At 41.8% G+C, this 15095-nt stretch overlaps 1 protein-coding gene across 2 annotated transcripts in view; it reads right to left on the reverse strand.

Moving 5' to 3' along the window:
- The window catches only part of PREP (prolyl endopeptidase), a 171819-nt gene that overhangs the window by 45696 nt on the left and 111028 nt on the right, over positions 1-15095 (reverse strand). For both annotated transcript variants that reach the window (XM_079939836.1, XM_079939837.1), the window contains one exon: positions 14847-14950. In XM_079939836.1, coding sequence (XP_079795962.1) covers positions 14847-14950 — 104 coding nt within the window. The remainder of the gene's footprint in view (positions 1-14846; positions 14951-15095) is intronic.

Below are 15095 nucleotides of genomic sequence, written 5' to 3' on the forward strand. Positions count from 1 at the left end.
CATAACAAAACGCACAGGATTAGCACAGCTCTGGAGCTCTGTGTTCTAGTCTTGGCTCTGTCAATTATTGGTGGTGTGACCTTTGTTAAAACACTGAGTAGACTGAGCCTTAGTTTCCTCATCTTTAAAATGAGAGGGTTCAAACAGACGAACCCTAATGTATGTGCAATTTGTCCAGAGCCCCAAACCAATAGTGGAAAAACATACCATCTGGAACAAAGCAAGAGGTGGCTATGAAATTCGGGACCTGACACCTGCCCAAAGGCTGATTTGTGCCATGCTTCCATTCCAAGGAGCAGGCTCTTGAGGATGGCCTGTGTCCACATCCTCTGCAGGGACAGGGCAGGGGGTGTGGCTGGGAGTTGCTACCCCAGGCAGGAAGATGACGCTAGCACAGAACAGAACACCTGGACAGCCATCTGGACACTGCTTACCTGGCCTCCTCATCATGCCAGAGGTAGCCCCTCAGTTCACCTTGATTTTAATGCTCAAATAGTCTCATATACTCTTGCATCACTTCTGCTAAAGTCAGGACAAGCGTTCGGGAAGAGCGAATACTCATGTCCTAGAGGAAATACTAAATGCCTTTCTTCTTGGGACAGGAGAGCCTCTTTAAAGGGTGCTCCTGTCTTTGTAGTGTGTGACTTCTACTGTTCACAATGATAATATTTGAAAATTCAACTCTTTTGGAGTCTTAGTTTTTCCAGTGGGAAACCGAGATTTAGAAACCTGGCCACCAGGTGGCGTCTGGATTCCTTGGTTTCAGGGTCCCCACCAAGTTTTTGCTGAAGGCCTGTTTTGCTTTCTGTGGCCGACTGCTAGCTGTCCGCCAATATCCATTCCCATTTCCTTGATAATAAGGCCCTAATTTTTAGCTGGTACATTTTTTCTGGGAATAAAACTACATCTAATTTGTAGCTGCTAGTATACGGGTTTTGCCATTCAGAGAACATGTTCTCAGAACATTAATTCGTGTTTTACTCATTAACTTCTGTGCTGAGCGCATGGCATCAGCACTACATCTCTAAACCTCCTTCTGCCAAGCGTGGCCACGTGGGTACGTTTTCGCCGATAAGGTGAAAGCAGACATAATACATGTCACCTCTGGCAAACAGGGCAAACACCTGCCCTTCCCTCTTCTTCCCTATTGCTGCCTTCATGCTGGCTGGAAAGTGGATATAAAATGGCTGGAACCCCTGCAGCCTTCTAGGACCATGAAGTGATGGCGGGAATGGAAGCCATGTACGGTTAAAGCAGCAAGAGAGAAGGAGCTTGGATTCCTTACCCCTTAGACACCAAGTTGTTCCTGGACTGATGTCCCCTGCACTTCTTTTATGTGACAGGGAAAAAGAAACATCTCTTTCCTTTAAGCCATGGTTATTTTTGACGTTTTCTCCTGTTGCTCACAGGAGAAATCTAATCTAATCTGAATAACACACCTTGAGATTCAGACTCATTTCTAAAACCAGAAATAATTATTAAAATGGCAAAAGATAAGCACCATTAGCACATACTATTCATAGATGGCAACTACACTACTGATTCAGTACTAATAAGAGGGAAGTGACTTTCTACTTTGTTTTTATAGGATAATGAAACAGAACTTTCTTTTTCCCAGGATAGTTTTCTAGCAAGGAGCTGGAGCTACTTGTTAGCTGTGAGTAATCGGAAATCTACTGACCTCAGTATCAGCAAAGCTCAGCAACCCGCAGCTTTTATGGATTTCAACAGCCATGACTCTTGGAAAAATTTAAACAAAAACTGAATATACTTAAGTGGGCACTATTTAAGTGCCTCAAGCTGTTTTCCACCTTGCAACAAGGAAGCCCGCAGGAGACTCAAGGAATCTCCCCAGGCCTATCGTTCCGGGGACTTGGTTGCTCAATTCTCAAGGCAACCTTGTGATTTTTACTCTAAGTGGGTTACATATGCTCAGGTTGCTGCAAAGCAATGTCCTTTTTCAAAACATGGAAGAGGATTTCTTTATGGTATGGAAACTGCACCAACCACGCAGTTGGGCCCCATAACCTATTTCTCTGTTATAAGATAGCAAGAAAACCAAGACTCTTTCTTATCATCTTTTTTTTTTTTTTTTTTTTTTTGGCGGTACGTGGGCCTCTCACTGTTGTGGCCTCTCCCGTTGCAGAGCACAGGCTCCGGATGCGCAGGCTCAGCGGCCATGGCTCACGGGCCCAGCCGCTCCACGGCATGTGGGATCTTCCCGGACCGGGGCACGAACCCGTGTCCCCTGCATCGGCAGGCAGATTCCTAACCACTGCGCCACCAGGGAAGCCCTCTTATCATCTTTTACAGTCAAATTATTTTAACACAGTTGCTATCTAAAGAGGAAACAGGTACAAACATACGCCCTCTGAATATGAATATTATGCTGTCAATCTAGAATGGCTGGGCGACAAAGAGAATCCTAAAGGAAGGCAGGAATCTGTTTATGCAAGAATATGTCACTGCGAAGCGTACTATAAAAAATAACATGAAAGCTTAGGCACAAATCGTCAAGAACAACTGATTCAGTTTAAGGCCACTTCCTAATCATATGTAAGCACTGTATCCTCTCAAAACGTTCTTTTTGAAAACATTCCCCCATTCACTCTTCACTAACATTTCCTGAAGATTTCTGACCTATTCCTAACTGTGAGAATACAGCGCTACAGGAAAATAGTATCGTTAGTTCAACAGTCAGCTCACAAAGGATGTGGATGAGTCAAAAATTGCATATGCCATGCACTCAGCACAGAAGTTAATGAGTATTAAAACAATAATTAATGTTCTGAGAACATGTTCTCTGAATGGCAAAACCCGTATGCTAGCAACTACAAATTAGATATCGCCAAGGTGAGAAAAAAATCTAAAGAAAGAAAATGCCACTCTGTCTATGCCAAGGCATCTTGGTAAACCCAAAGAATCACCTAATTTTAGCATTGCTGGTCGGCTACAATGCAAACTGCCTTTGGGATGTTCTTGATGTCTCACATGCGTTACTGCAGGTAAACCTCAGAAGGTAACATTCCTCAGTTCAAGAGGACAGGAATCAAGATACTAAAATCTGTGTTAAATGCTTATAATTCTTACTATTTCTATACTCTATTGCCTTAGGTTTGCTATCGCCCCATAAAACTGAATCTTCCTTCTAATGTATTCGTTTATAAAATGTGGAAACTGTTGTTAAGGGAGTTGATTCAGAGTACACTGTTCTTTTTCAGGTCTATAAATTTTGTCTTTCACTTTGGGAGGAGAAAATCCAATCTCTCAGCTGGCTGAACAAAAATGAGACAATGAGAAACCAAAAACTGCATTTCTGCTACACTATATCCTTTGTCATGCCACGTTCAACCACAGTGCAAACACTATTCCGTCCGCAAAAGACAGCTGCCCAAGGCAACCCTACCTGCATAGGATGTTGAGGGCATGATTCCTTTCTTCTCGAACTTCCTGTGAAATTATGAAAATCCTGCTACAAAAAGGCAGAGGCAGTCTCTGAATGAAGGGTTGTGGTAAAATTCTTCAGGAGTCCCAGTAAGGACCTGGGAATTACGGAAGCAGCCATCCCTCAAAGCCCTGCCCAGTTTCCACCTCTCCTGGGAAGACTCCCTCCACGACCCTGACCAGGACGTGGCCTTGCTGATGGAAGCTTTCACCTTTCCCTTGATCACTGGGATAACATCCTTGGGGGTGTCTGACCTTTCAGATCTCTGTCTCAACTTTCCAGACTGACTATAAATTTCCCAGGGACAGTGCCTCTGTCTGGAACTCCTCTGTCTTCAAACAGTACCACCTGGCATTGCATGTCACATCATAAATATTTGTTGACAGACTACATTTCTCTATTCCTTTGCTTCTGTTTAAAATGAAACGTATTACTGATTATAAATGTAGACAGATTTTTCAGGTAAATCACTCATCGCCAAACCTGTGTTATTAATGTAATTTCTAATGCTCAGTATTTCAACTTCTTTTTAAAGACACGGGCACAGATGTGCTAACCAATATTACATGGTCATGTCATTCACAATAAAAGGAGAAAAACGATCAGTCAATTGCAGATTTGATAAACCTATCCAAAACTAAATTCTTATGTGTACCCCAGATCCGAAGAGAAACAGTTTTTCCAGGATCAGATTTTCAAAATTGTATTTCCGATACAGATCAATTTTCTACCCACAGCTGTAGTCAGGATTGGATAAAGATTACACAGACAGTAGCTCTGTTCTGTGTCCAGCAGCAATCTAGAACACTCCCACCCCCTGTCCCACCACCATTCAAGATGCTCTGGGTCCTAAATGAAAGAACAGCCCTCTGTGGCTTCTTTAGCCGTGTGCTTCTTCGAGCCTCCTCTTTTTCTCTCCTTGGCTTGGTCCGCCTGACCAGCTATACCACCAGGTAGATGTGCATGGCTGTGACCACCATTAATTGTACTGTCTAACCATGCAGGGTAATCTGTGCTGCAGTATTTGCTTCAAAACGATAATGTGCCTCACAGAATGTAAGAAGGAATGACGATTAGCCCAGGGGATTTTATTTTAAAATCACTTACAGGATAAATATAAACACCAGAGTCAAGCGAAATCAAAAGCATCGTTACCCTGAAGGAACTGAAAACAAAGAGTATCTTTTTTTTCCCCCCAAAAAATGCTGTGGTTTCTATTACATACTATAAGGGATTTTTTCCATTCATGCACAGATTCCTCTCTCGGGTCTGCTTTTACAGTTTGGTCACTGTTGGCAACACCACTGACAGCCTGATCGAATTGTGAGCACATCTGTCACGCTCACATTTCCTGTCAAAGCTCTGCTGTGCACACCTGAGCTAGACCACTGCAAAGTGGATTTTAAGTCGACGGTGTTGTGACGTCACGGTACATTCCAAAGGCACCTTTACACAAAGAAAGAATTCTATTTAAATAACTCAGTGCAATGTGTGTGATGTATATAATCAACCGATTAAAATCTTCTATTGCCATTATACTAGAGAGGCTATGCTCTGCCCCAGGCATACCTCCTTAAGATCTGTAAAACCAATGTGTTCTGTCCAGTTACTCAGTTACTATCTTCTTAAATATTTACCATGAATCTTTTAATCTTTTTTTCCTCCTATTGCAGCAGTACAAATAAAAGGGTGTAAGCATTTCAGTAGCTCAACGTCAGAGAAGTGGAGAGCCAGACACAGAGGAGTTCAGTGAGTTTTCCAACAGCATAGCAGTTGGCATCACCCAAGCACGCTTCCTCCCCAGTTTAATCTGGAAATTTCAGGCTGCTATGCACACGGCTGAGGGATTTCTACTCCATACAAGCATGTGCTCAACTGTAAAGTTTTATCTTTTCATTTATAAATGAAAACAGTACGTATTAGGTTGTAAGTAGTTTCTTGGTGTATCCTCTGTGAAGAACAGAAAAACACAGCTACCTGATAGGAAAAACAACTCCACCATCCTCACTGAGAAATAAAGGTCATTTCCCTAGAAGAGGCTGCCTCGCTGGAAGCTGTCATGATTACAGGTCCCCCTCCCTGCCCCAAACTCCAAAGGTAATTACTCACTTTGGCAGGAATTGTGGGAAGCAGAAAAAAATGAGAATCATGTTTTTTGAAAATATACACCAGAGGGGCTGCACAGTAGAGATGAGAAGAAGACAGGGGGTGGGATGGGGGGGGGGTGTCTCTCATGGGCAACTCTGCCCAATCCTAGGGCAGCCAAGGCTGTACCTTTGAGGGCAGAAGGCAGGGACAGTCACTGGTTGCTGCCTGTGGGCGTCCTTTGCATTACTGATGGGAGAGGCAGTGGTACGCGTCACACACACACGTGCGCGTGCGCCTGAGGATGCCCAGGCAGGGACTAGAAGTAGTTCCTGAGAAGGTCAAATGTTACAGTTGATAGGGACAGATTTTTTACACATGGAGAAAACGGAAAACAGCAAAGAATGACAGCCTACAAGTGATTTTAAAAGTCTAATGCAGGACTATGGTGAATTAACGAACCATATAAGCACCAGACAGGGGCCACTGCCCCTAAAAGATACCTCTACAGGCAATGGCTCACCCTGAAAATGAAAGAAGCCAAAATAGCTGTGGAAAACTAAAAGTCTGCTGAATTTATTTCTAACACTGATTATATTCTATGTGCCAGACACTTAATATGGGCATACCTTGGAGGTATTGCAGGTTCAGTTCCAGACCACCACAATAAACCAAGTATCAGAAAAAAGCCAGTCACATGAATTTTCTGGTTTCCCAGTGCAAAGAAAAGTTACATTTGCACTATACTGTAGTCTATTCAGTGTGCAATAGCATGAAGTCTAAAAAACAATGTACGTATCTTTTTTTTTTTTTTTTTGCGGTACGCGGGCCTCTCACTGTTGTGGCCTCTCCCGTTGCGGAGCACAGGCTCCGGACGCGCAGGCTCAGCGGCCATGGCTCACGGGCCCAGCCGCTCCGCGGCATGTGGGATCTTCCTGGACCGGGGCACGAACCCGTGTCCCCTGCATCGGCAGGTGGACTCTCAACCACTGCGCCACCAGGGAAGCCCAACAATATACATATCTTAAAGAACACTTTATTGCTGGAAAATGCTAACCATCACCTGAGCCTTCAGTGAGTCATAATCTTTTTTGCAATAGTAACATCAAAGATCACTGATCACAGATCACAACAAATATAGTAATAAAAATGAAAAAGTTTGAAATTTTGCAAGAATTACCAAAATACGACACAGAGACATGAAGTGGACAAACGCTGTTGGAAAAATGGCACCAACACAGATTTGCTCGGCACACGGTTGCCACAAACCTTCAATCTGTAAAAAAAATACAGTATCTGCAAAGTGCAATAAAGCGAAGCACAATCAAACAAGGTATGCCTGTATATATAAAACAAGGTATGCCTGTATATATCATCTCACAGAATCCTGCAGGAATGCTGCAAAATACGCACTAACTCTGTTTTACAGCTGAAAAAACTGTGGCAGGAAAGTTAAATGACTCACCCAATGTCACCCAAGAAGTACATGTAGATTTCAGGCCTGACAGAGCTTCAAGACAAAGGCCCTGTATGTCTACTGAGAACACTCTGATTTTATAAATACTATTTCTACAGACTAAGGATCAGAAAACTTTGTCTTAGAGGGCCAAATACTAAGAGCGTTAGCCTTTGTGGGCCAGGCAGTCTCTGCTGCACAGGTAAAGCACTAAGGCAGCCACAGACACTGTGTGAACAAACAGGTGTGGCTGCTCTCCAATAAAACCGGAGGCCAGTATGTTCACCTCTGATATAGAAGAGGGGCTGGCAAACTGCAGCCCGCGGCCAGATCCAGTCCGCCATTGGTTTTGTAAACAAAGTTTTATTTACCTGGAAAAAACCTGGATCTGCCTAAGAGGCAAAAGATCATTGATTTGGGGTGCGCGAGGAGAGGGGATTCAGAGCACCGCCTAAACGAACTCCAGAGACCGGCGCGAGCTGCAGCTATCAGTGTGGACCCAGAGACGGGCATGAGATGCTAAGGCTGCTGCTGCCGCCACCAAGAAGCCTGTGTGCGAGCACAGGTCACTATCCACACCTCCCCTCCCGGGAGCCTGTGCAGCCCACCACTGCCAGGGTCCCAGGATCCAGGGACAACCTCCCCCGGAGAACACACGGCGTGCCTTAGGCTGTTGCAATGTCATGCTGGCCTCTGCCGCGCAGGCTCACCAAGCATCCATACCCCTCCCCCCCCCCCCCCCCCCCCCCGGCCTGAGTAAGCCAGAGCCAGCGAATCAGCTGCTCCTTTAACCCCGTCCTGTCTGAGCGAAGAACAGACGCCCTCAGGCGACCTACACGCAAAGGCAGGGCCAATCCAAAGCTGAACCCCAGGAGCTGTGAGAACAAAGAAGAGAAGGGAAATCTCTCCCAGCAGCCTCAGGAGCAGCGGATTAAATCTCCACAATCAACTTGATGTACCTGCATGTGTGGAAAACCTGAATAGACAACGAGTCATCCCAAACTGAGAAGGTGGACATTGGGAGCAATGATATATATATATTTTTCCCTTTTCTCGTTTTGTGAGTGCATATGTATATGCTTCTGTGTGTGATTTTGTCTGTATAGCTTGGCTTTTACCATTTGTCATAGGGTTCCGTTCTTTTTTTTTTTTTAGTATAGTTTTCAGTGCTCGTTATCACTGGTAGATTTCTTTTTTGGTTTGGTTCCTCTCTTCTTTCTTTATTACTATAAAAATTTTTTATTTTTAATAATTACTTTTTATTGTTTATTTTAATAACATTATTTTATTTTATTTTTTTCTATCTTCCTTCCTTTCTTTTTTCTCCCTTTTCTTCTGAGCTGTGTGGCTGCCAGGGTCTTGGTGCTCTGGCTGAGTCTCAGGCCTGAGCCTCTGAGGTGGGAGAGCCGAGTTCAAGACATTGGTCCACCAGAGACCTCCTGGCTCCACGTAATATCAAACAGCGAAAGCTCTCCTAGGGATCACCATTTCAACCCTAAGACCCAGCTCCACTCAACGACCAGCAAGCTATAGTGCTGGACACCCTATGCCCAACAACTACCAAGACAGGAACACAACACCACCCATTAGCAGAGAGGCTGCCTAAAATCATAATAAGGTCATAGACACCCCAAAACATACCACCAGACACAGTCCTGCCCACCAGAAAGACGAAATCCAGCCTCATCCACCAGAACACAGGCACCAGTCCCCTCCATCAGGAAGCCTACACAACCCACTGAACCAACCTTACCCACTGGGGGCAGACACCAAAAACAACAGGAAATGCGAACCTGCAGCCTGCAAAAAGGAGACCCCAAACACAGTAAGATAAGCAAAAGGAGAAGACAGAGAAATACGGAGCAGATGAAGCAGCAAGGAAAAAACTTACCAGGCCTAACAAATGAAGAGGAAATAGGCAGTCTACCTGAAAAAGAATTCAGAGTAATGATAGTAAAGATGATCCAAAATCTTGGAAATAGAATGGAGAAAATATAAGAAACGTTTAACAAGGACCTAGAAGAACTAAAGAACAAACAAACAATGAGGAACAACACAATAAATGAAATTAAAAATTCTCTAGAAGTAACCAAGAGCACAATAACTGAGGCAGAAGAACGGATAAGTGACCTGGAAGATAAAATAGTGGAAATAACTACTGCAGAGCAGAATACAGAAAAAAGAATGAAAAGAATTGAGGACAGTTGCAGAGGCTTCCGGGACAACATTAAATTCACCAACATTCGAATTATAGGGATCCCAGAAGAAGAAGAGAAAAAGAAAAGGACTGAGAACATATTTGAAGAGATTTCAGTTGAAAACTTCCCTAACATGGGAAAGGAAATAATCAATCAAGTCCAGGAAGCTCAGAGAGTCCCAAACAGTATAAATCCAAGGAGAAACACACCAAGACACATACTAATCAAACTATCAAAATTTAAATACAAAGAAAAAATATTAAAAGCAACAAGGGAAAAATAACAAATAACATACAAGGGAATCCCCATAAGGTTAACAGCTGATCTTTCAGCAGAAACTGTGCAAGCCAGAAGGGAGTGGCAGGACACATTGTGGCAGGACATATTTAAAGTGATGAAAGGGCAGAACCTACAACCAAGATTACTCTACCTGGCAAGGATCTCATTCAGATTTGACGGAGAAATTAAAAGCTTTACAGACAAGCAAAAGCTAAGAGGATTCAGCACCACCAACCAGCTTTACAACAAATGCTAAAGGAACTTCTCTAGGAAGGAAACACAAGAGAAGGAAAAGACCTACAATAACAAACCCAAAACAATTAAGAAAATGGTAATAGGAACATACACATCGAAAATTACCTTAAATGTAAATGGACTAAATGCTCCAACCAAAAGACATAGACTAGTTAAATGGATACAAAAACGAGACCCATATATATGCTACCTACAAGAGACGCACTTCAGACCTAGGGACACCAACAGACTGAAAGTGAGGGGATGGAAACATATATTCCATGCAAATGGAAATCAAAAGAAAGCTGAAGTAGCAATTCTCATATCACACAAAATAGACTTTAAAATAAAGACTATTACAAGAGACAAAGAAGGACACTACCTAATGATCAAAGGATCAATCCAAGAAGAAGATATAACAACTGTAAATATTTATGCACCCAACATAGGAGCACCTCAATACATAAGGCAAATGCAAACAGCCATAAAAAGGGAAACTGACAGTAACACAATCAGAGTAGGGGACTTTAACACCCCACTTTCACCAATGGACAGATCATCCAAAATGAAAATAAATAAGGAAACACAAGCTTTAAATGACACATTAAAAAAGATGGACTTAATTGATATTTATAGGACATTCCATCCAAAAACAACAGAATACACTTTTTTCTCAAGTGCTCATGGAACATTCTCCAGTATAGATCATATCTTGGGTCACAAATCAAGCCTTGGTAAATTTAAGAAAACTGAAATCACATCAAGTATCTTTTCTGACCACAACACGATGAGACTAGATATCAATTACAGGAAAAAATCTGTAAGAAATACAAACACATGGAGGCTAAACAATACACTACTTAATAACCAAGAGATCACTGAAGAAATCGAAGAGGAAATCAAAAAATACCTAGAAATAAATGACAATGAAAACACGATGACCCAAAACCTATGGGATGCAGCGAGAGCAGTTCTAAGAGGGAAGTTTATAGCAATACAATCCTACCTCAGGAAACAAGAAACATCTCAAATAAACAACCGGAACTTACACCTAAAGCAAATAGAGAAAGAAGAAAAAAAAAAAAACCCCAAAGTTAGCAGAAGGAAAGAAATCATAAAGATCAGATCAGAAATAAATGAAAAAGAAATGAAGGAAAAATAGCAAAGATCAATAAAACTAAAAGCTGGTTCTTTGAGAAAATAATCAAAATTGATAAACCATTAGCCAGACTCATCAAGAAAAAAAGGGAGAAGACTCAAATCAATAGAATTAGAAATGAAAAAGGAGAAGTTAACAACTGATACTACAGATATACAAAGGATCATGAGAGATTACTACAAGCAACTCTATGCCAATAAAACAGACAACCTGGAAGAAATGGACAAATTCTTAGAAGAGCACAGTCTTCTGACACTGAACCAGGAAGAAATAGAAAATATAAACAAACCAATCACAAGCAGTGATATTGAGACTGTGATTAAAAATCTTCCAACAAACAAAAGCCCAGGACCAGATGGATACTCAGGCGAATTCTATCAAACATCTAGAGAGGAGCTAACACCTACCCTTCTCAAACTCTTCCAAAATATAGCAGAGGGAGGAACACTCCTAAACTAACTGTACGAGGCCACCACCACCCTGATACCGAAACCAGACAAAGATGTCACAAAGAAAGAAAACTACAGGCCATTATCACTGATGAACATAGATGCAAAAATCCTCAACAAAATACTAGGAAACAGAATCCAACAACACATTAAAAGGACCATACACCATGATCAAGTAGGATTTATCCCAGGAATGCCCTTAAGGATTCTTCAATATATGCAAATCAATCAATGTGATACACCATATTAACAAATTCAAGGAGAAAAACCGTATGATCATCTCAATAGATGCAGAGAAAGCTTTTGACAAAATTCAACACCCATTTATGATAAAAACCCTCCAGAAAGTAGGCATAGAGGGAACTTTCCTCAACATAATGAAGGCCATAGAAGACAAACCCACAGACAACATCGTTCTCAATGGTGAAACTCTGAAACCATTTCCACTAAGATCAGGAACAAGACATGGTTACCCACTCTCAGCATCATTTTTCAACAAAGTTTTGGAACTTTTAGCCACAGCAATCAGAGAAGAAAAAGAAATAAAAAGAATCCAAATCAGAAAAGAAGAAGTAAAGCTGTCACTGTTTGCAGATGACATGATACTACACATAGAGAATCCTAAAGATGCTACCAGAAAACTACTAGAGCTAACCAATGAATTTGGTAAAGTAGCAGGATACAAAATTAATGCACAGAAATCTCTTGCATTCCTATATAATAATGATGAAAAATCTGAAAGAGAAATTAAGGAAACACTCCCATTTACCAGTGCAAGAAAAAGAATAAAATACCTAGGAATAAACCTACCTAAGGAGACAAAAGATGTGTATGCAGAAAACTATAAGACACTGATGAAAGAAAATAAAGAGGATACAAACAGATGGATTGGATTGGATTACCATGTTCTTGGATTGGAAGAATCAACATTGTGAAAATGACTATAGTACCCAAAGCAGTCTACAGATTCAATGCAATCCCTATCAAACTACCACTGGCATTTTTCACTGAACTAGAACAAAAAATTTCACAATTTGTATGGAAACACAAAAGACCCCGAATAGCTAAAGCAATCTTAAAAAGAAAAACGGAGCTGGAGTAATCAGGCTCCCTGACTTCAGACTATACTAGAAAGCTACAGTAATCAAGACAGTATGGTACTGGCACAAAAACAGAAATATAGATCAACGGAACAGGATAGAAAGCCCAGAGATAAACCCATGCACATATGTCACCTTATTTTTGATAACAGAGGCAAGAATATACAATGGAGAAAAGACAGCATCTTCAGTAAGTGGTGCTGGGAAAACTGGACAGCTACTTGTAAAAGAATGAAATTAGAACACTCCCTAATACCATACAAAAAAATAAACTCAAAATGGATTAAAGACCTAAATGTAAAGCCAGACAATATCAAACTCTTAGAGGAAAACAAAGGCAGAACACTCTATGACGTAAATCACAGCAAGATCCTTTTTGACCCACCTCCTAGAGAAATGGAAATAAAAACAAAAATAAACAAAGGGGACCTAATGAAACTTCAAAGCTTTTGCACAGCAAAGGAAACCATAAACAAGACCAAAAGACAACCCTCAGAATGGGAGAAAATATTTGCAAATGAAGCAACTGACAAAGGATTAATCTCCAAAATTTACAAGCAGCTCATGCAGCTCATCAAAAAAACAAACAGCCCAATCCAAAAATGGGCAGAAGACCTAAATAGACATTTCTCCAAAGAAGATATACAGATTGAGAACAAACACATGAAAGAATGCTCAACATCACTTATCATTACAGAAATGCAAATCAAAACTACAGTGAGGTATCACCTGACACCAGTCAGAATGGCCATCATCAAAAAATCTACAAACAATAAATGCTGGAGAGGGTGTGGAGAAAAGGGAACCCTCTTGCACTGTTGGTGGGAACGTAAATTGATACAGCCACTATGGAGGCTCATTAAGAAACTGAAAATAGAACTACCATACAACCCAGCAATCCCACTACTGGGCATATACCCTGAGAAAACCATAATTCAAAAAGAGTCATGTACCACAGTGTTCACTGCAGCTTTATTTACAATAGCCAGGACATGGAAGCAACCTAGGTGTCCATCGACAGATGAATGGATAAAGAAGATGTGGCACAGATATACAATGGAATATTACTCAGTCGTAAAAAGAAACAAAATTGAGTTATTTGTAGTGAGGTGGATGTCATACAGAGTGAAGTAAGTTAGAAAGAGAAAAACAAACACCGTGTGCTAATGCAGAATCTAAAAAATCTAAAAAAAAAAGGTTATGAAGAACCTCGGGGCAGGACAGGAATAAAGACGCAGACGTAGAGAATGAACTTGAGGACATGGGGAGGGGGAAGGGTAAGCTGGGATGAAGTGAGAGAGTGGCACGGACTTATATATACTACCAAATGTAAAATAGATAGCTAGTGGGAAGCAGCCGCACAACATAGGGAGATCAGCTTGGTGCTTTGTGACCACCTAGAGGGGTGGGATAGGGAGGGTGGGAGGGAGATGCAAGAGGGAGGAGGTATGGGGATATATGTATATGTATAGCTGATGCACTACGTTATAAAGCAGAAACTAACACACCATTGAAAAGCCATTATACTCCAATATGGATGTTAAAAAAACATAAACAAAAATAAATAAATAAAAAGCATAATTCATAAAAAAAAAAAGGTTTTATTTATTTTTGAACTACATCTAGCCCATTATCTAGACTACTCCTAGACAGGTGAAGGGCAATTCACTGAGGTAAAATGATGCCCTAGTTTCACAGAAACATCCTCGGGGGCATCAGTGCTCTTTTTTCTAACTTTCCTTCACAAACAACAGTCTGATTCTTAATCTGTGGTCTCTGCGGTCCAGCCTCCTGGTGGGAGAGCCCTGATAAACACCTGGTGCCTGACAGGTGACCTCTCACTGCAAAGGAACAGAGTCATCCTGCATCATCCATTAGTAAGTGATTCCGTTTCTGAGAAACTCAGTACAGTTGGGGCGCTACGAAAACAAAAATGGAGATTCTTAACCTGAAAAGATGGTGACCAGAGACTGAACTGGTGGTACCATGACAATTAAGCAGTTAATTCATCCGTTCTAATATTTTATGGCGCGCTCACCCTGTGCCAGCCAGACATACAGACGAATTTCAGACTGAAAGGGCTGGCTCCTAGCACTTGAGTATTTTATGTAGAGCAGATCTATGTTGTTATTTATGACACCACGAGACCTGAGCCAGAAAACAACCCACTTTCAAGCAAGCAGACAAACTGTGTTGCCTTGAGCACCCAGACAAGGGGCTCTGGCTTCGTGTCAAGAGTAGCAGTGCCGGGAGCAGAACCTTTAAACTCTAGGAGGACAGGGACCACGCCTGGCTCAATGCCCAGAAACAGCAGGAGTTCCCCCAATATCTGTTGCCCGTATTGTTGTGGATTACCTCCACGGCTCCTGACAAAGTGGGGTGTGCAGGGCCCGAAAGTCAGATTTTTCTGACTCACATTGTCAGGATCAAATGCTCCATACCTGAACTGTCTGGTAATCGGAAGCATCGATTCCTTTCACAGTCACCTCTCGGAAGACTCTGGGCTCCAGTTCCTCTTTGGTCAGATCACAGTGATAAATGATACCTAGAAGGAAGTGGAAGTCTTAAGTTCAGTCCACAAATTCACTAGATACAAGGGGGGCAAAGATCACAAAGCACAGTCAGCAGTGCCGTGTAAGGTCACTGTAGCAAGAGAGCCCATAATGGTCAGGCGTGTGGAGTGCCTGACT

Source organism: Stenella coeruleoalba (assembly GCF_951394435.1).
Source record: "Stenella coeruleoalba genome assembly, chromosome: 12".
In the NCBI taxonomy this organism is placed as follows: domain Eukaryota; kingdom Metazoa; phylum Chordata; class Mammalia; order Artiodactyla; family Delphinidae; genus Stenella; species Stenella coeruleoalba.